Raw genomic sequence first — 20,396 nt, 5'->3', positions numbered from 1 at the left:
ATCACAGACGTGATTGAGAGGCAAAAACACTTCACTTTCGTTCCATAGCATTGAAAAGAGCCGTGCAATAAATTAAATCTATGATATATTTTTTTATTTTTTATTTTTTTAAGAAAAGTTTTGGGTGAGCCTGTTGAACAGTGGGTGGGCCTGGGTCCGTGGCGGTTTTAGGTACGGGCGAACCAGGCAGCCGCCCGGGGCGGCATATTTGTGGGGGGCGCCAAGTCACATGGGGGGGCGCCACGAGTATGGAGGTAGATTTGTGTCTTTATTATGCAATCAAAAATAATAGGTTTGAGAGCAAAACTTTCCACACTGCAATCAAAAAATAGGTTTGAGAGCAAAACTTTCCACACTGCAATCAAAAAATTGATTTGAGAGCAAAACTATCGACACTGCAATCAAAAAATGTTTTATTGCAAGATAAATTAATGTGATAAAAAAAATATTAATGGGAATCCAAAAGTTTTGTTTGCAAACCCAAAAGTTTTGTTTGCAAATCCAAAAGTTTTGTTTGCGAATCCAAAAGTTTTGTTTGCGAATCAAAAAGCTTTGCTTGCGAATCCTAAAGTTTTGCTTGCGAATCCAAAAGCTTTGCTTGCTGTTGAGCTGAATCTGGGGGGGCGGGACCTACGCCGAAAGATGTAAGACACGTCTCTATTGGCCAGTATCGATCGGAGTGACAGCTTGGCAACATCAACAGTTAGTAACGAGAGAGGGAGTTCTATTTCATGTAGGCTACGCCGTCTAGGCTTCGCCTTATGAGCTTGTCCCGTGCGCGCGCTTGCGCGCCCTGAATATCCCGTAGGCCTCCCTGTCAGCCGACAAGGAGACCATGGCAGAGGAGAGCAGGGCGATGTTGTTGACCGCCGCCGCGGATTGAGAGGCACAAACGAACACCCTGTCTGTCAGGCCGACAATCTGCTTCTGGAGGCGGTCGGGGGGCAGCGGCTTTTCGAGATTCAAAGTCAAAGTCAAAGTCAAAGTGTGTTTATTGTTGCATGTACCAAATTGCTTCAGCACAGCAAAATTCTTACGACTTGGCAAGCATCATTCATCTACGCAGTAGACGTCATACATATAACAAAAATAACACAAAACTCTAAAACAATATGACAATAAAATGTAACATTTAACATACAACAATTTAAAAAACAACATATATCTCTGTAGCAGAGTACAGTAGAAGGGCTAGCAGCAGTTTAAGTGTGAATAGAGAATAAGTTAAAAAGAAATGCTAAGCATAAGTTAAAAGTTTTTAAAATTGTGCAAATATATCTATGAAGTGAATTGTATGAGTGGGGGAGCAGGGAGTAGGTGGAGGTGGCAACTGTTCAGAGGTTCAGTGTTTCTGATTCAGAAGCCTTACAGCCAGGGGGAAAAAGCTATTTGTGAGTCTGGTAGTCCGTGTTCGGATGCTCCGGTAGCGTCTACCAGACGGCAGCAATAAGAACAGTCCATAGCCTGGGTGGCTGTTGTCCTTTAGAATCTTTTTTGCTTTCCTCAGGCATCTACTGTTGTAGATGCCTTGCACGGTGGGGGGGGGGCTGCCGGTGATACGCTCCGCTGTCTTCACCACCCTCTGCAGGGCCTTGCGGTCGGCAGTGGAGCAGCTACCATACCAGGCAGTGATGCAGCCTGAGAGGATGCTCTCAATGGTGCATCTGTAAAAGTTTGTTAAAGTTTTTGAAGACATGCCAAACTTCTTGAGTCTCCTCAAGAAGTATAGCCGCTTCTGTGCAGTTTTGACTGCTGAGCCTGCCTGCATGGACCAGGTTAGGTCATCCTTGATGTACACACCGAGGAATTTCAAGTTGGAGACTCTCTCCACTTCAGCTCCCTCGATGTGTATGGGGTCCTGACCCCCCCTCTGCAGCTTCCTGAAATCCATGATCATTTGCTTGGTTTTGCAGACGTTGAGAGACAGGTTGTTGTCTTGGCACCATTCTGCCAAGACCCTTACCTCATCTCTATAGGCGGTCTCATCGTTGTTAGAGATGAGACCCAGGATGGTAGTGTCGTCTGCAAACTTCAGGATGATGTTGGAACTGTGTGTTGCCACACAGTCATGCGTGTACAGGGAGTACAGGAGGGGACTGAGTACGCAGCCCTGGGGGGCCCCGGTACTCAGGGTCAGTGAGGAGGAGGTGTGGTTGCCCATTCTCACCACCTGAGGTCTGCTCGTCAGGAAGTCCAGGATCCAGTTGCACAGGGGTGTTTTAAGACCCAGGCCCCTGAGCTTCGGGACGAGCTTGGCAGGCACAATAGTGTTGAATGCTGAGCTGTAGTCCACAAACAGCATCCTCACATATGTGTTGCTCTTTTCCAGGTGGGAGAGGGTGGCGTGTGTAGCTAGGGCAATGGCATCGTCTGTTGATCGGTTTGGACGGTATGCAAACTGAAAGGGGTCCAGGGTGTTGGGAAGGGTAGAGCAGATGTGGGTTCTGACCAGCCGCTCAAAGCACTTCATAATTGTGGAGGTCAGTGCTACAGGGCGGTAGTCATTCAAGCAGGTTACTGATGTTTTCTTTGGTATGGGGATGATGGTGGCCTGTTTGAAGCAGGTGGGTACTTCAGACAGATGCAGTGATAAGTTGAATATGGAGGTGAATACCTCCGCAAGCTGGTCAGCGCACCCCCTGAGGACGCGGTCTGGGACTCCATCGGGCCCCGATGACTTCCGGGGGTTCACCCTTTGGAGCTCTCGCCTCACGTCAGCCACGGTCAGGGACAGAGTGTAGTCGTCCTGGTCCTCGGCCAGTCTTGCTGAAGGAAGGGGGTTGGTTGCCTCAAACCTTCTGTAAAAGGTGTTGAGGTCGTCAGGGAGAGAGGCGGCAGGCTGATCATCACTGCTATTTCTCCCTTTATAGCCAGTGATGTGTCGCAGGCCACCCCACAGGCGTCGGGGGTCAGAGCTGAGGTAGGTGGACTCCAGCTTGTCCATGTATTCTCTCTTTGCATCTCTGATGGCCGTCCGCAGGTCACATCTGGACTTCCCCAAAGCCTCCTGGTCACCAGAGTTAAAGGCAGAGGACCGTGCTTTGAGCTTAGCACGGACATTACCATTTACCCAGGGCTTTTGGTTCGGGAAGGTCCTAACACTGACCCTAGGTACGACATCATCAATGCATTTGGAGATGTATGAGGAGACAGAGTCTGTGTATTCATTGATGTCCCCATCAGCTGCAACAAAGAACATCTGCCAATCCGTTGTGTCAAAGCAGTCCTGCAGAGTGCTAATGGCTTCAGCACTCCAGCGTTGAACTGCCCTAGAAACCGGTTTTTCCTGTTTTAGGCGCTGTCTGTAGGTAGGGATAAGCATAATGGAGGTGTGATCCGATTTTCCGAAAGCGGGGCGGGGGAGGGGTTTGTAACACTTTCGAATCTGTGAGTAGCAATGGTCAAGAATCTGATCACCCCGGGTAGGAAAGTTTATGTGTTGATAGTACTTCGGTAAAACTTTCTTCATATTGGTCCTATTGAAGTCTCCAACAACAATAGAAACCGCCTCAGGGTGAGCACCCTCAAGTCCATTAATTACTCTGTAAAGTTCCTCTAACGCGCACGTTTTGTCCGCCTGCGGTGGAATGTATACTGCTGTGACAATAACGGAGCTGAATTCCCGTGGGAGGTAGAAGGGGCGAACTTTAATCGATAACAGCTCCAGGTCTGGTGAGCAGTGTGCTGAAAGTGCAGCAACATCCGAGCCCCAGCGAGAGTTAACCATCAAGCATACCCCTCCTCCCCTTTTTTTACCTGACTCGGAAGTCCTGTCCTGCCGGTAGATGGAGAAGCCGGTCGGAGTGACGGCAGAGTTGGATTCGCAAGCTAAACTTTAGGATTCGCAAACAAAGCTTTTTGATTCGCAAACAAAACTTTTGGATTCGCAAACAAAACTTTTGGATTTGCAAACAAAACTTTTGGATTCCTGCGTCCATCAGGGTATTATGGTGCTGGTGGACCCATTCTTCGAGGTCACCTCGCCGCTGGGGCGGGGTCACTCCATGGATCATGTCAATCGGTAGTCTGGCATGGCGTCCAAACAGAACAAAGTGGGGGGTCATCCCTGTGCTTGCATGGACAGAGTTATTATAAACTTGTATCAGGGCTGGAAGTTTGTGATGCCATCGCGGGTGGTCTGTGGGATCCAGCGAGCTCAGCAATCCCAGAATTGTTTGGTTGAACCGCTCACATGCCCCGTTCCCTTGGGGGTGATACGGGGTGGTACGACTTTTTGTACAGCCATACAACTCGCAGAGTTGACGCATCAATGCTGACTCGAAGGCGCCCCCTTGGTCGGTCAGAATTCGTTCTGGACACCCAAACGGCTGGATTAGGGCTGTCCATAAAGCTTTTACCGTGGTTGTGGCTGTCTGGTCCCGTGTGGGTACGGCCAGAGCGTAGCGGGAAAATAAGTCAGTAATAACTAAGATGTATGGGAAGGCATCAGCCGGTCTCCCCAAGGATAGGTAATCTAGCCCTACTAGTTCAAAGGGGTAGCTACATTTTATTGACTGCAGGGGTGCACGAATCTCAGGGCCGGCCTTACTTACAAGGCACGCAAGGCATTCTTGCGTCCACACTCGGACGTCCCTACTCATTCCTGGCCAAAAGAACCGTCGTCTTAGAATGGACAGGACCTTCTCCACTCCACTATGCCCCGCGGCCCGGTGGTACTCCAGCCAAAGTTCAAAACAGCACTTAGGCGGGAGGATTATTTGGAGGCCTGTCACCCCAGTATCAGGTTCTAGCACCTGCCTCATCAGGAGACCCCTGTCCATCTTCAGTCGGTCCCACTCACGCAGTAGTTGGCGCATCTGGAGAGAGAGGGAACGCTTGTCCAGGTCCGGTGGTAGATTGCCCACTTCTACCCAGAGGCAGATCTGTTGGAGGTCGGGGTCCTGGCGTTGCCACTCCAACCAGGGCGTCTCCTCTGGGTCTCCCAGGTGGGTCGGGGGTTCAGCAGGGATGGCCTCCGCTCTGTCCTCTGTCACCTGGACACCTGCACTCAGGGCCCCTGGGAGCCTGGACAACAAGTCTGCATTTTGGTTAGAGGCACCTGGCCGATACTTGATGTCGTAAGAGAAATTGGCCAGTTGGGCGGCCCATCTCTGTTCGGTCGCTCCAAGACGGGCGGTGTCGAGGTGTACTAACGGGTTTTTGTCAGTGAATACGGTAAACGTTGCACCCCAAAGGTAGTCCTTTAACTTTTCGGTTATAGCCCATTTCATACCGAGTAGCTCCAATTTAAAGGAGCTATAGTTCTGGTCGTTGCGTTCGGCCGGAACCAGGCTGCGGCTCGCGTAAGCTATCACTCGTTCCTTGCCATCCTGCACCTGGGCTAGTACTGCACCCAAGCCGTCCAGACTGGCATCAGTGTATAGCTTAAAGGGTAGATTGAAATTAGCAAAGGCCAGGATGGGTGCACTGAGCAACTGTTGTTTCAAGAATTCAAAAGCAGTTTGACACTCTGCGGTCCACGTTACTGGTGCCGAGGAGCGGCTGGCTGTCCCTTGGAGAAGGCGATTGAGGGGGGCAGCTAACTTTGAGAAGGAAGCGATAAATCTTCTATAATACCCTACAAAGCCCAGGAAGGAGCGTACCTGTTTGACAGTCGTGGGGACAGGCCAATCTTGGACCGCTCTCGTCTTCTCTGGATCGGTGGCCACTCCTCGGCCACTTACAACATGTCCCAGGTAGAGGACCTGTCGCTGGAAGAACTGGCACTTCTTGGGCTGCAGCTTAAGGCCATGGCTTTGGAGGCGTTCGAAAACCTGTTCCAGGTGTCGCAGGTGGGTCTCAAAGTCAGGGGAGTAAATGATGACGTCGTCCAGGTATATCAGAAGGTGGTCGTGTACCTTGTCCCCTAGGCAACGTTGCATCAGTCGCTGGAATGTGGCGGGGGCATTGCACAAACCAAAAGGCATCCGGGAGAACTCATACAGGCCCAGTGGGGTGACAAACGCAGTTTTCTCCTGGTCAGGGGGTGCCACCCCGACCTGCCAGTACCCACTGGCTAAGTTCAGCGTCGAGTACCATTCCGCCTGGTGGAGGCCCGTCAGGGACTCCTCAATCCTAGGGAGGGGAAACAAATCTTTATGAGTCACTGCGTTAAGTCTCCGATAGTCTACACAGAAGCGCAATGAGCCATCTTTTTTCTTCACAAGGACTACTGCGGCGGCCCAGGGACTCGAACTCTCTTGAATCACACCACTGTCCAGCATACTCTTCAGCAGTCCGCGTAGTTCAGGGTACAATGTGGGTGGAACAGGTCTATACCTTTCCCGGATGGGGGGTGCCGTGCCGGTAGGGATACGATGGTGCACGCCGTGGTAAAACCAAAGTCCTCCTCGTGGGCAGAAAACACCCCTGGCCACTTTCGTAGCAAGGCTGAGAACTGTTCCGACTGCCCTGGAAGAAGTTCAGTGCTCTCCTCTCCCTGCAGTGGTGTCTCTCTTGCTGGGCCCTGGCACACGGGCCGCACGTCCACCTCCACCACTCCTTGGGTCGAGTCTCGTAGTACCAAATGGTTCCGCCCCTGGACGTCCCCGGGGTCAACTGAAGTAACGGTTGCCAATGCCTGTCGGTGGGGGAGAAGCACAGGGAACAGCTGGGGGTTACAGATACGTACTGGGACTTTCCCTCCTCGTGCCCAGCTCAAGGTCCGGGCCACTCGCCAACCGCGCTCCTCTGCTCCGGTATCGTCTGGGAGGTTTTCCACCAGAACGAGATGATCAGGGGAGCCTGCTACTGGGGAAACATCAGTCCAGACGATCATCTCCGTGCGTGGGGGGATGGAGATGGGGCTCTGCTGAGTCAGCCTTGCCCTTACTTGAAGAGGCTCGTCTGGGGCCTGGATCCTCTTGCATATGGCAAATGCCTTGTCCCACGCCTTGAGGCTTGGGGTATGGTGGACTTGAACGCCATTTCCCCAGGATGGCCATTTAGGAAAAGCTTCTCCCAACAGTCTTTGATCACGTTCATCCCTAGAAGGCCATACTCTGTGCCCATACAGCTGTCCTCTACAATCACTATCCCTTTGTTCTTGACCTCGATCCCTCCAACGGCAAAGTCTAACACTGCATATCCTACGTAGGGGATCCGCAGTCCGTTGGCGGCTTTGAGGGTTAGCCAGGGGATCCTTTCCGGGTCTTGTAGCAGTTCTGGAGCCATGCAGTGCTGAAATAAGGAGTAACTAAACAGAGTCACTTGGGAACCCGTGTCCAAAACGCAGGGAATTTTAACCCCATGGATCATCAGCTCTACTTCGGGGCATTGGCCCACCAAGGAGGGCTTGTCTAGGGTCTCGCTGGGGCTACCCTCTTCGGTCACCTGCCCTACAGTGGCCGAGGAGCAGGAAAACCCGACCGGTTGGAACGTCGTCGTGGGCAGTAACGTTGAACGTGGCCAGCGACTCCACACTCAGCACATAGGGGGCGCCCTTGGTCATCCCACTGGAATGATTGGGTCTCTCGTCCCGTCGGTTGTCCTTCCCGGGTAGGCTGGTAGTTACTTCGAGGGGCCAGGGCTGGTTCCTGCTGTAACTGACTGCGTATCTCCTCTACAATGGTCTTGCCCAGGAGGGACACCTGGCTTTGTATCTCCTGTTTCAGCTCGGCGTGGAGAGCTCCTTCAGCCGGTCCCAGTCCGATGGAGGGATGGGTCCCTGGTGTGAGGCTGTGGTGGTGGGGGCCACATAGGCCCTACAAGCCAACGTTTCCCTCCTGGTCGTCTCCTTCTCCACTGCCTCGGCCTCGACGCAGAGAGCTCCAAAGGTCACCGTAGGGTTACGTCTGCCATGTCGCTCCAGCTCGATCTTCAGTGGGCCCTCCCTTAGGCCCTTAACGAAGTGGTCCTTCAGGACCTCGTCTCGAGGGCTTGTGGTGTCGGGGGAGCTCCTCTGCCATCTGGAGAAACACTCACAAAGACGCAACGTGAAAGTTTCCACTCCCTCCCCCTGTTCTTGTCTACAGGCAAAAAAGTCTGCACGGATGCTGGATGATGTCCTAGTGTCTCCATAAAATTTGGTCAGCTCCGCCAGAATAATTTCCTCTGACTGTCTCCGTTCGGGGGGAAGCAACATGACTTGTCGGTGAGCTTTCCCTTCTAGCGCATCTAGCACAAAGTCTACTGTCTGACTAGCGTCTAATCCCTGTGCTCTGAGGTAGGACCTTACTTTAGGTTGCCATTTGCTAAATGGGGGCCCGTCGTCCTCGCCTGTGAACTTAGGGACCCAAGAAGAGCTCATAAACCATGGCATCATCACTGTGTTCATTAGTGGTCTAACAGACGCCTGTTCTTGGCTACCCCCTGGATGCTCTTCGGACTCAGCATTACCGTCTACAGACATGTTGTTGTGATGAATTGGGGGATCCTGCCGACAACGCCAAAAGAGGTGTAGCGCAAACCCCTAACTAAGGATTCCCCCAAATACCACAACAGCAGTCGATGGATCAATTATTAACAGAAATGCTTTATTAATACAATTTCATAAAACATAGAGCACAAGTAAGTCAAATCTACCTATCACTTAATATGGGAGGGAGAAAGCCAGGGGTGTTTTCTGGTACTCTGGATAACCGTAACCATACTTTCATGAGCCAACCTCGACACACTACACCGCACACGTTGCACACCCTGCCCCCACTGCAAGCCTATAGACACAGCACACGTTGAACTCTGCACACTGCACACGCTGAACGCTACACACTGCACGCTACACACTGCACGCTACACACAGCACACGTTGAACACACGTGAGGGGGACCAACCTCAAGAACACAGAAGGAAAGGCTCGCTGAACAATTCAGCCTGGTATCCAACAGGGCCTGCCGTAGCCACCCCCTGGTTTATAGGGGTCCCATACAAGGAGGACAGACTTGTTGATAAAATATCCCTATAACAGACAACAAACAGTAAAAGAGTATAAAATCGTTCGTTCCAACTCGCGCCAGACCAGTCCCTCAAACGGCGAGTTGGAAAAACAAAGCAAACCAAATAAACAGTGCTCTAGGATGTAGAGTGGAGATCCGTCCGCCGGCGCCGTCCCTCGCTGGTCACGGAGGCCGGGGCGGACCAGAAGACCTGCACCAGATCCTCTAGACAGAACAGACAAAACGATGCGTCAGGGTGATCAGACGTTACGGAATCCGACTCACTCACGCTTACGCTAGAGTACGTCCCTTTCTGACGGGACTCGCAGGCGTTGTAGGGAAACGACGGTAGCCTACGTCCGAAAGGTCCTTCCTGGCTTGCGAAGTCTGGTCGCGTAGTCCTCTGGAGGTAGCGGGTAGTGATGAGCGGTCCGGGTTGTCGGCGTCCAGGCATAAATCCTCGTGTCCTCGGGCTGAGGAGCGCGCCGAACTCCATGTTTTCGCCCCTTTTATTTCCTGGTCTCTTCTTCTGTGTACAGGAAACACTGAAAACACAACGTACACCCCAACCAACAGTGCCCCTAGGGGCAGGGAATATCGGCTTTAGCCAGAGTCTATTGTTCGGGATCTGGGGGGGGGAAAGCAGTCTTTTTAGTTAATATACTGTTCCCCCCTTTAGTCGCCTTCCGCGACATGTGTGTCCGTGGTTGGGTGTGTGTGAGCGGGCTGCACCAAGCATCATCTGCAGCTGTCCCTGGCCCGGGGCCAGCGCTACAGTGAGCTGCAGTGAGCTGCAGTCCAGACCCACTGCACGGAGCAAGAGACCCCATGTCGCTGGGCAGGGTGGTAGACCACAGGGACCCTGCACGCCGCCACTGCAGCCGGTGATCGGTGGGTTAGTGTTGTCATGATGCACACCAGCCTCGGCCAATCAGCTCACTGCAGGGGAACCCATGAGCCGACCAGGAGCTCCAGTAAGTCACACAGAAACGTGCAGAGCCTTTACCTCCTGGGACAGGGTACTCCTGTTGAAGACTTCCTGTTCCCTTCACTAAAATATATTCTGTTCTGTGTGTGTGTGTGTGTGTGTGTGTGTGTGTGTGTGTGTGTGTGTGTGTGTGTGTGTGTGTGTGTGTGTGTGTGTGTGTGTGTGTGTGTGTTTGTAGTATGTGTGTGTCTATGTGCGTGTGTCTGTCGGTGTGTGTGTATGTCTGTGTGTGTGTGTGTATACATGTTTGTATGTGTGTGTATGCGTGTGTATGTGTACATGTGTGTGTGTATGTATGGGTTTGTGTGTGTGGGTATATGTATGTATGTGTGTGTCTGTGTGCATGTGTGTAAATATGTATGTGTATCTGTGTGAATGTGGGTGTTTGGCATGAGTATCTGTGTGTGTGTGTGTATTTATGTATGTATGAGTGCATGTGTATGTCTGTATGTGAGATTAGGACCTAGAGTAGGACGCCCTATCAGCTGCTGTGTCTTCACCTCCAGGTGTCCGGTGGTTCTGCTGCGATTTCTCGTCCAGAGAGGTGGAGGAGGCAGGTGGAGGAAGAGGAGGCACCGCCCACATGGCAGTCTGTCATCTCCTTCTTCTGTAATGGAGCCATAGAAGGGCTGATGCTGTCCCTCTTCCTCTGGCTGCTTATCCTGTCCCTCTACAGCAGGTCCCTGGAAGGTAGAGAGTGTGTGTGTGTGTGTGTGTGTGTGTGTGTGTGTGTGTGTGTGTGTGTGTGTGTGTGTGTGTGTGTGTGTGTGTGTGTGTGTGTGTGTGTGTGTGTGTGTGAGTGAGTGAGTGAGTGAGTGAGTGAGTGAGTGAGTGAGTGAGTGAGTGAGTGAGTGAGAGAGAGAGAGGCTCTCTCCCTCTGCCTCTCTCTCTCTCTCTCTCTCTCTCTCTCTCTCTCTCCCTTTTCTCTAGCACACTGTCCCTTCTTGCAGGCTCTCTCGCTGTTTATTTGTTGGCCGCCAGGTGTCGCTGTACCTCATGTATTTTATCAAGCTGTCTTCAGCGTCTATAACCCAAATCCTCAGCGTATTAAATACATGAACATAAACCATGCTCAGTGTTGCACCCGAGGAATACTTTCTAATGCTAATACACAAAAGGATGGTTATGAAATTATCAAGCTGTAGTTTCTATACGTCATCAATAAATAACAATCAATGCATATGAGTTGCGTCTATTTTCAGCGGTAACAGGGCAGGTTGAATCAATCGTTTAAATCCGGAATATTTACCCTGGTATTTCAAGCTAAAGTATAAAAATCTATAGGCCTACGGCACAAATTAAATGAAACTTAACCAAACTACCTCTCCACTGGATGGCGGCACCGAGTATGCAAGCCGACTACCAATATACTGTGTCCTGCTGCCCCCGTTCTGTCAACCTTTAAGCTACAATACAAAATTATAAATGATTATAAAATCGTTATTTATAATAGTAAAAATAAAAGTTATAATTTAACTTGCAGTACATCTGACTGGTAGAAAATACAGAAGATTATACTTCATGAAACATGGGACCACTTATCTAACGGCAGGGCTGTCTGTCCCCCAAGAAAAAGAGGCATGTGCACAGACATTACGAAAGACTTGCGTTAAAAAAAAAGGCATTCCCTTTACCCGACTGGCAGAGTGGACCTGAAGCTAAGGGCTTGTCTCGACAGCCCAGGTTCACATATCATGCAACAGAACTGGCATATAACAATATAATATAATAAGGCATGTGCACTGTTTGACCTTTGAGCGCATCCCATACAAAAGGGGTTAAATGGGTCCACAATGTAGGCGGTGTGTGCTACTGCTACGCATGTATTTATGAGCAGTCTGGCAGAAGCTAGGGTTATGGTTGTGTCTCGAAGTGACGCTCCTCCCACGCATCTCCAACCACAGCCTCGGAGGATGTGTGATGTGTAGCGACAGCGAACCACAACAGCGTGAAGTGCTTTTCCAGGGATGCACTTCCAGGGCCTACAGCCTCTGAGAATACTTTAGCCATCCTCTGACCAAGCACATCGGAGGTGCTTCCGAGCCAAAGGCGAATTCGCACCATGTTAACATTTCCTTTCTACTGCAAAATTTTGTTTTCCTCGACCCATTTTAAATGATGATGTACAACAACAGACCTAATATTACTTTTACTACAAATAATAATAATAATTCATCTTCTTAATATTACATTCAGTGATGCAAGTTATTACACACTTTTCTGCTCCACCATAATGTAATTCTCACTTATTATTTTATTTAAAGTCTTTCTGTGAACCTTTTTAACCTGGATTATTTGATTGTGTTTAAGGTGTTTAAGGTGAAGCACATTTAGTTTGCTGTGTGCAGGAAATCTGCTATAAATAAAGTTGACTTGACTTCACTTGAAGTGTAATAAGAACAAGACTGTGTGTTGAAGACATCTATGGTGGATTAGTCAGCAACAGGGATGAGAGAGAGAAGGGGGGAGAGAGAGGGGGGGGGGGGGAGAGAGAGAGGTGGGAGAGAAGAGGGAGGGAGATGAGAGGGGGTGAGAGAGAAATAGAGACAGAGAGAGGGGGGAGAAAGAGGGAAGAGAGAGAGACTGAGAGAGAGGGACAGAGGGGGGAGAGAGATGAGGGAGAGAGAAGGGGAGGAGAGAGAGAGAGAGAGAGAGAGAGAGAGAGAGAGAGAGAGAGAGAGAGAGAGAGAGAGAGAGAGAGAGAGAGAGAGAGAGAGAGAGAGAGTATCTTCTATAAGATGAGGTAAAGAGTTAAAACGTATTTGTAGGGGTATGCTCTTCTCCCGTTCATCGTTATGAATAGATGCACATAAACGCCTTTCCGGTATGAGGACGGTGGCGCCGTGATGATGGATGTGAACACCTTATCCCCTCACGAGACGTTCTCGTAAACCCATTCAGCGGGGCTACGACGTCACGCGGCGGCGCTGCTCAGTGGGCGGGTCTGCCTCCCACGCGCTCCCTTGGAGCGAATCGAACAACGGCGTCACTCAAAGTTGTGATTGGACGGGAGACTGCGGCGCCCACCGACCCGCACCGCAGTGTGGTGATGGAGCGCCCTCACTAAAACACCGCTGCTGCACTCACTAACACCGCTACACACCAACACCGCTGCTGACCACAGGACAACACGAACACAGCGGGGAACATGACGCAATACACTCTCTCAGGTGAGCCCACCTTTAACTGTTATAACAACTCTGAATAACAAACTGTTATTCAGAGCCTCAGGCGGTACTTTATTCAGTGTAAGTTTTATAATTGGGAATGGATTATGCTTTGAGCTGAAATGGCATGAATACCGTTAACATAAGGAGACATTTGTGAGATAGATGGAAAGCTAGATTGAAAATTGTTGAGAATAATTCCTGAATATAGTCTACTGTAAGTGCACTTTTTTTCAAATTCATTGCATATTAACAAAATCTGGTAGAATTCAAATCGCTTTTCACAGAAAAATCCTGTTAATTATCGCTGCACAGCGACAATTTAGTTTGGCAGATGTTTCTCTGCCATAAGGCTATTATATGGATATAGGCCTAATTGCATAAATATTATGACCACTTACGATGGATGTGACGAGGATCGTTTAGCGGCTGGTGACTCACTGCAGCCTCATCCTGCCGGCCAAACGGAAAAATGAACGGAAAAAAGAAACGCATGGGAAATATAGACATGGAAGTCAATAGGAAAGAGTTCAGAATATTTAAGAGAGCTTTTTATATCCATTGTCGAATTTGGGAAAAATATAAATGTCAAATCATACATGCCTACGAATGATGTGGTGATGTGATGATCTTAACAAACATTTGTCCAATTCATTTCATGGAGAGTTTAAATATGGTAATCCAATTTGGATTTACACAATTTGACCCACTGGTCAGATGAAGGTGGTTTGATATATGAGTCATCAGCCCCGACAGACAGTGTGTATTTAATGCAGACGGGTGACAGGAAATGAGGCTCATGTACAGTCGTTGGCGTCTGTAGTTTGGGTCAGAGCTGCGATCGAGTCAGGGTCCACCAAGGAAGCAATGTGATTATAGGGCCGAGACATTTCCTCTGAGATCTCATTAGGGAAGGGGGCACAGACACAACAAGATCTGAGCAGACTGAGGCTTTGGGTCTAAGCTGGATCGTTGTATTCCTTCCCACCTTTCTCCTGAAGTAACGGTTTGCAAAGAGGAGACTGTCATGAGCAGAGAGCTTGTACTGTAAAGCCTTGTGTGCTGCTGCTCAGGTTGTGTTGTTGTTTGGGGCGGCAAGACAGTTACTTGAGTAACTCAGTGATCAGTGAGCTGCTCTGTTGAACTGTCAGCTGCCTCAGTTGGTTGGCTGTTTGTGTGTTCATTAGATGGACTAGATCATAGGTTTACTATTTGTCTTTTGGTATTCTTTTTATCTTTATAGTTGCACTATTTTGTCCCTTATCTTTATATTGCATTAAACCCAAATCACCCTGGGATCAATTGAGAATGGAATGGCTCAATAAAACGTTCTATTGAGCGAGATAGTTGGTTTTGTTTGGGTTTGAACACAAGAAATGTATGTCAATCACGTCTCTCTCTCTCTCTCTCTCTCTCTCTCTCTCTCTCTCTCTCTCTCTCTCTCTCCCTCCCTCTCCCTCTCTCCCCCTGGCTGGGTCCCTTCCCTCCCTCCCTCTCCCCGCCTCTATCTCCCTCTCCCCCCCCTCTCTCTCTCCTCCCTCTCTCTCTCCCCCCTCTCCCTCCCTCTCTCTCTCCCCCCTCTCTCCCTTCCTCCCACTCTCTCCCCCTCTCTCCCTCCCCCTCTCTCTCCCCCCTTTCTCCCTCCCTCTCTCTCCCCCCCTCTCTCTCCCCCCTTTCTCCCTCCCTCTATTTCCCCCCTCTCTCTCCCCCTCTCTCCCCCCTCTCTCCGCCTGGCTGGGTCCCTTCCCTCCCCCACTCTCCCCCCTCTCTCTCTCTCCCCTCCCTCCCCCTCCTCCCTGGTCCTCACCCCTTCCTCACCCGGTCTGTGTGTCCAGTCCAACTGCAGGTGCTGCTGGCCGTGGGTCTGGCCGTGTTCTGCTGGCTGCTGGTGCTCAGCTGCGTCCTCTGCTGGCGGAGGAGGCGCCGGGGCCGCATCTCGGCCCGGGACAAGGAGGCGGGGGCCCCGGTGATCCGCAGCCCGTCCCCGTGCACGCTGCCCGTCAAGCAGCAGTACGAGGAGCTGGAGGGGGAGGTGCTGGAGCTGCCCCCCCTGGGGTTCGGCCCCTCCCCCGGTGAGGACCGCCTCTGCTCACTGCCCCCTGACACCGGCGGGGGGCGCTCCCCCGAACCCCGCCCCCCCCTGCGGCGCCTCAGCTCCCCCGCCGTGCCCTGCGCCCCCCGGGCGGCGGCCCCCCGGCGCGGACGGGCCTCCCTCCCCTCGCTGCCAAAGCTCAACCTCGTGTCGCGGACGCGGCGCGCCATGGACCGCCGCAGCACCGTGAGCGCCGACAGCTTCCTGTCGTACGGCGAGGCCAGTGCCATGACCCCGGCGGGGTCGTCCTGCCCTCAGTACGGCTCCGGCGCCGCTGCCACGCCACCGTCCAAGCCCCCCACGCTGCTCCACTTCTCGGTGACCTTCTCGCCCGCCCGCGGCACCCTGGCCGTCAGCATCGGCGGGCTGACGGGCGCCGCTCCGCGGAGGCGCCACGGCGTGTCGGTGCGGGTCAGCCTGCCGCCGCTCCGCCCCTCCCCGCAGCACGCCCCCTCCCGGCGCCGCAGCCTCAGCCCCGAGCTCCACGACCAGAGCTTCCTGCTGCAGGTGGGCTCGCTGGAGGAGCTCCGCGCCTGCACCCTCACGCTGGCCGTGCACGCCCGGGACTTCTCCGGCCTGCGGGAGGCGGTGGTGGGCCGGGTGGAGATGCCCTGCACAGAGATGGACTGGGAGCCCGACACCACCTCCAGCTACGTCAGGGAGCTCAGCCCGGCCAAGAGCAAGCTGAAGAAGGTAATGATGAGGTCGCTTTCTCACTGAGTTAACAAAGTATGTACTGTATATTTGCACATACCGACGCAAATACCGATCCAATAACCGTGGCACACTCTCCGTTGCGTGTGCAACAGAGAGCTTTGCACAGTTGCACCCATCCTTGAACAGGACACGAGAGGTTTACAGCAACACACAGTGGGTTCTATCTCCGGTGTGTCACAGAGTTACATTCTGAGAAGGCAGGAGCATGCAAGGATCAATTTAATTAAAAAACAAAGCAGCGGGAACTTCAGGATGGTAAACCTTGTTTTTCTCAAAGTGCCTGCTCAGTTTATGGAAAAGATAGGGGTTCAGACGCAACTAGGAGGCTATGATTAGCCCGTATCATGTTTTATCCATGAAGGAATGCAGTGCCTAATCAGTTCTCCCTGTTAGACATTTTTCCACTGGGGTAAGGCATGGTGACATTGCCATAGTGACGGCAGAGCTGCACACAAACAATACAGCGATCTGGCTGATCGCCCACGCCTTGCCCTCTGCGATGTCCCTACTGCCAGAGGACGTTAGTGACAGACTGGTGACGGCCGGAGGGTTACTGTACACACCGTGCCCGCAGGCCGGAGGCTGTTAGGACCATGACTGATTTATCCTGTGTTCAGCCTTTAAGGGAGGCAGGCAGGCCTGCATCGATGCAATCTCAGCGGAAACATGTTCTGGGGCCGTCCTACAGTGGGCGCTGTTGTGTGTTCACCTGTAGTGGATTCACAGCCACTGTATTCGATTCTGTTCAGACACTTTCATCCTCAGAACATTGGCAGACACACGGGTCTGTAGAACCCAGACCCCAATGATGAACCCATGCGTTAGACCGAACGTTTAGCAGCACTAAAGACAAACACAAAAACATCCTCATAACTTGTCGCATTTGTTAAAGAATCGCTGACTGAATCTCAGTACATCAAATCGCGAAAATCATAAAAAACTGAAACTCGTCTTTGCCAATGACATTGTGAGGTGACACATTTAGGAATCACGATGTGGGCAAATAGAATTCCGATCCATTGCCTTCCTCGCGCAGTGCGCCTCAGTCAGGCTGAAATATGGATGAACCCGGCACTCGGTAGGGGAGCAGGGTATTTATGATGAGTTCCTGGCAGCCATGGAGAGCTGGGGGGTGATGTAGCATTAGAGTGAGTCATACTTTGATACTGAAGGGCTGATGGTGCAGGTAGTTGAAACAAGAGAAGCAGGCGATTAGACGCAGTCCACCACAGATGACTCCGCAGGCTCAGTGTTCGTCCTGTAATGACCAGCCTCTCCTGTTGGAAGAGGCTGGGCAGGGTGAGGTCCACTGCTGAAGGGCCTCTGAGCAAGGCCAGGCAGGTGGAGCTTGGATGATGGAGGATGGATCACGAGAATGCTGAGTTCCAATTTAAGTTTAAGAAAAATTGCCGTAATAGAGGAAGTTTGATCACTCATCCTAGGAACCACATGATCAAAACTGAATTGATTACTGTAGAAAAATGTAGATAAAACCCTTGCTGTTATTGAACTGATTATTTGAACGCCACATCACCCAACCATCCATTTAATTACTAATCAAAAAATCCTATTAGTTAAGGATTTGTCTAGCGAAAATAATTTACTTGTGATACAGAACCAGTGAGTTTAACTTCCAGCCTGCCGTCAATGATCTCGAAGGCTATAGGAAATCTCTTTTGGAGTAAGTATTTCAAAGATGTAACCCCTATAAAAAACAAATTAATTCATTTGTATGAAGCATTCACACATTGATGCTAACTGCGTCATGAGCGTCAAATCATCTCAGCTTTTCAAACTGAGACGCATACCACAGATCCCAGAATATTGCTCTCCAAAGAGAGGGATAAAGAAGTCCCGGTTTGAATGAAGAGAACGTTCTCATTACCATCTCTTTACTGCACGTCTGTACGCTGCGGAGAGACCCGCCCTTCTCGCTCACCCTCGCCATACAAACAGGAAACATCTGCCTGATGAACTTCCTGTCTTTCTCTCCCCTCTTCCTCCCCTCAGAGCCTGAGCTCTCAGGACTCGCTGGCCCGGAGGAGGGGCTCCGCGGTGCCCGGCCGCGCCCTGGGCCAGCTGTTCATCCTGCTGCAGTACCAGGCCCTGGCCCAGAGGCTCAAGGTGATGGTCCGCAAGGCCGAGAGCCTGGTGAAGCTCACCCGGATGCCCGGAGCCCCAGGTGAGCGGAGCTGGAGCAAGGAGGTGCTACCTGTAGACCACGCCCAGAAGGTCCTACCTGTAGGCCACACCCAAAGGATCTACCTGTAGGCCACACCCAGAATGTTTTACCTGTAGACCACGCCCAGGAGGTTCTACCTGTAGGCCATGACCAGAATGTTTTACCTGTGGACCACACCCAGGAGGTTCTACCTGTAGACCACACCCAGGAGGTTCTACCTGTAGACCACACCCAGGTGGTTCTACCTGTAGACCACACCCAGGTGGTTCTACCTGTACACCACGCCCAGGAGGTTCTACCTGTACACCACGCCCAGGAGGTTCTACCTGGAGACCACGCCCAGGAGTTTCTACCTGTAGGCCACGCCCAGGTGGTTCTATCTGTAGACCACGCCCAGGAGGTTCTACCTGTAGACCACGCCTAGGAGGTTCTACCTGTAGACCACACCCAGGTGGTTCTATCTGTAGACCGCGCCCAGGAGGTTCTACCTGTAGACCACGCCCAGGAGGTTCTACCTGTAGACCACACCCAGAAGGTTCCATCCCCTGTAGGCCACGCCAGAAAGTTCTACCCATAGGCCACGCTTACGGGTAGAACTTATTAATTAAAAAATAATAAGCCATGTAATCATCACTTCATATTTCTATACATCCATGATTCTTTGACTTGTAGCCTCCCAGTATGCACCATTATTGTCAGCAGTTGCAACAGAGACATGCCCCGAAACCATTAACATCTCTGGCTGTCCCTGACCAGTTCTTCCTGACCCGGCCTCCGTCCACCTCCACCTGACCCCTCGGTGGAACCAGCTCAGGCTCCGCTCTGTTTATCACCGGAAGCCCTGCCTGAGAGAGATGCATATGTTTCATGAGCAGGAGCCATAAAGTCCTCCCTTAACATCCTGGCCCCAGTCAGACCGAGATGAAAGAGCACCGGACCTCACCAGGGTGTAATTCGATCTCCTGGCTCCAAAGCCGGGTGTCATTTCCTTCGCTCTCGCTGTGATATGCAACTTCATCTTACTGAAGCTCTGCTCTGATTACGCTGATGAACCAGCACGGACAAGTGACAGATAGAAATCAATGCGCTGTGTGATTCTTTTTCTTTTGTTGCTTTTGGTGCAAAGAACATTGACGTAATGGAGTCCCTTTGTTGTTCCTGGCGGTTCAGAGATTACACAGAGTACCTTTGTTCATTAACATGATCCCTGGAGCCATCCTACAAACCCCTTGATATCTGCTAACCCAGGCTTGGGGAGCATCATCTATAACAACCTGAAGTACAAAACGAGCTGATGAACTGTGTCTCCCGTCCCCCACAGACCACTACGTTGTCATCAACCTGCGACAGGACGGTAAAGTGATCGCCTCCAAAGAGACCAAGGGCACGGCGGGCTCCAACCCGGTCTGGAACGCCCCCTTCCTGTTCGACCTGCCCGCCGGCGACATCAGTGAGCTGCCGTTGCTCTTGGAGTTCGCTGTCATGCAGGTAGGGTCTTAACGTGTGGCGATGTTGTCAAGTGACTCTAGTCTTTCCAGTGAACGGGTCTTGTGTTATTCCTTCTTCTGTTTGAGGGTTAGGGTGAGGATCATATTTCAGTTTATTAAGGGCTCATCGCCATCTAAGGCTTGTCCGTTCAGAAGGACCATCCCTCTGAAGAATGAGTTCTTAAGGCTTCAGGTTCGGCGCATATCTTCTTGTCTTCATGGCTTAGGGTTCAGCAATGCCCTTTGGCAATGTTATCCAGATAGAAACCGGACTAAACCGGACTGAACCCACTAACCTGATGACCTCTCTGGTTCCTCAGGGTCGTCTGTACACCAAGAGCAGCGTGCTCGGCAGCGTGCTGATTGGCTGCTCTGCTCCGGAGGCGGGACAAGGACACTGGAAGGAGATGTGCCGTCGGGGGCAGTTGGAGACGGCACGCTGGCACACCGTCCAACCAGACGGCCTGAAGGCTTGACTGCCTGATTGGTTCCATTGATCCTTCCCCTAGGAAGACTTGGGAAGATCTGAAACTGTAGGACAGGACAACGTGCAGCAAGGTTGGAGAATCCGTCTTCAGAGGATGGACTCCTGATCTCTCCGACTCCCCTCCATGCTCTTTGTTTTTAACCCTGTCTGCGTACGGTGAAGTGTGTGCTGTTTTCTGCGAGCTCTGTGATGTGTCAGATACTGTATCTTGTATGGAAACACTTCTTACCTTTGCAGGGATCAATACTTATACTAAGGCAACTGCTGCAGAGACCATAACCAAAGGGCTGAGACTCTTACAGAACTGAGACGTTGCTGTTGGTATCACATGCATACGTTAGGCTTATGTAAGTTAAGCTCCTGTATCTAGTTACTGTATTGTAATGCAGTGCTGCCCGGTCAC

At 51.4% G+C, this 20,396-nt stretch overlaps 1 protein-coding gene across 2 annotated transcripts in view; it reads left to right on the top strand.

Annotated features, from left to right (window-relative positions):
• Nucleotides 1-10,194: 10,194 nt before the first annotated feature.
• LOC115559148 (synaptotagmin-5) overlaps nucleotides 10,195-20,396 on the top strand; it is a 10,706-nt gene continuing 504 nt past the window's right edge. Inside the window, exons 1-5 of one of the 2 annotated variants that reach the window (XM_030377852.1) lie at nucleotides 10,195-10,551; nucleotides 14,864-15,813; nucleotides 17,848-18,019; nucleotides 19,341-19,507; nucleotides 19,827-20,396. The exon at nucleotides 19,827-20,396 is cut by the window's right edge and continues 504 nt beyond it. In XM_030377852.1, the coding sequence (XP_030233712.1) occupies nucleotides 10,494-10,551; nucleotides 14,864-15,813; nucleotides 17,848-18,019; nucleotides 19,341-19,507; nucleotides 19,827-19,982 (1,503 nt within the window). In that variant the 5' untranslated portion in view covers nucleotides 10,195-10,493 and the 3' untranslated portion in view covers nucleotides 19,983-20,396. Of the gene's footprint in view, nucleotides 10,552-12,535; nucleotides 13,032-14,863; nucleotides 15,814-17,847; nucleotides 18,020-19,340; nucleotides 19,508-19,826 lie in introns of those variants that run through there. The other variant, XM_030377853.1, reaches the window with a different exon arrangement.

This window comes from Gadus morhua, chromosome 14 (genome assembly GCF_902167405.1).
Source record: "Gadus morhua chromosome 14, gadMor3.0, whole genome shotgun sequence".
Lineage (NCBI taxonomy): Eukaryota > Metazoa > Chordata > Actinopteri > Gadiformes > Gadidae > Gadus > Gadus morhua.
The sequence above is the reverse complement of the archived record's forward strand: the minus strand, read 5'-3'. Positions and strand labels throughout refer to the sequence as shown.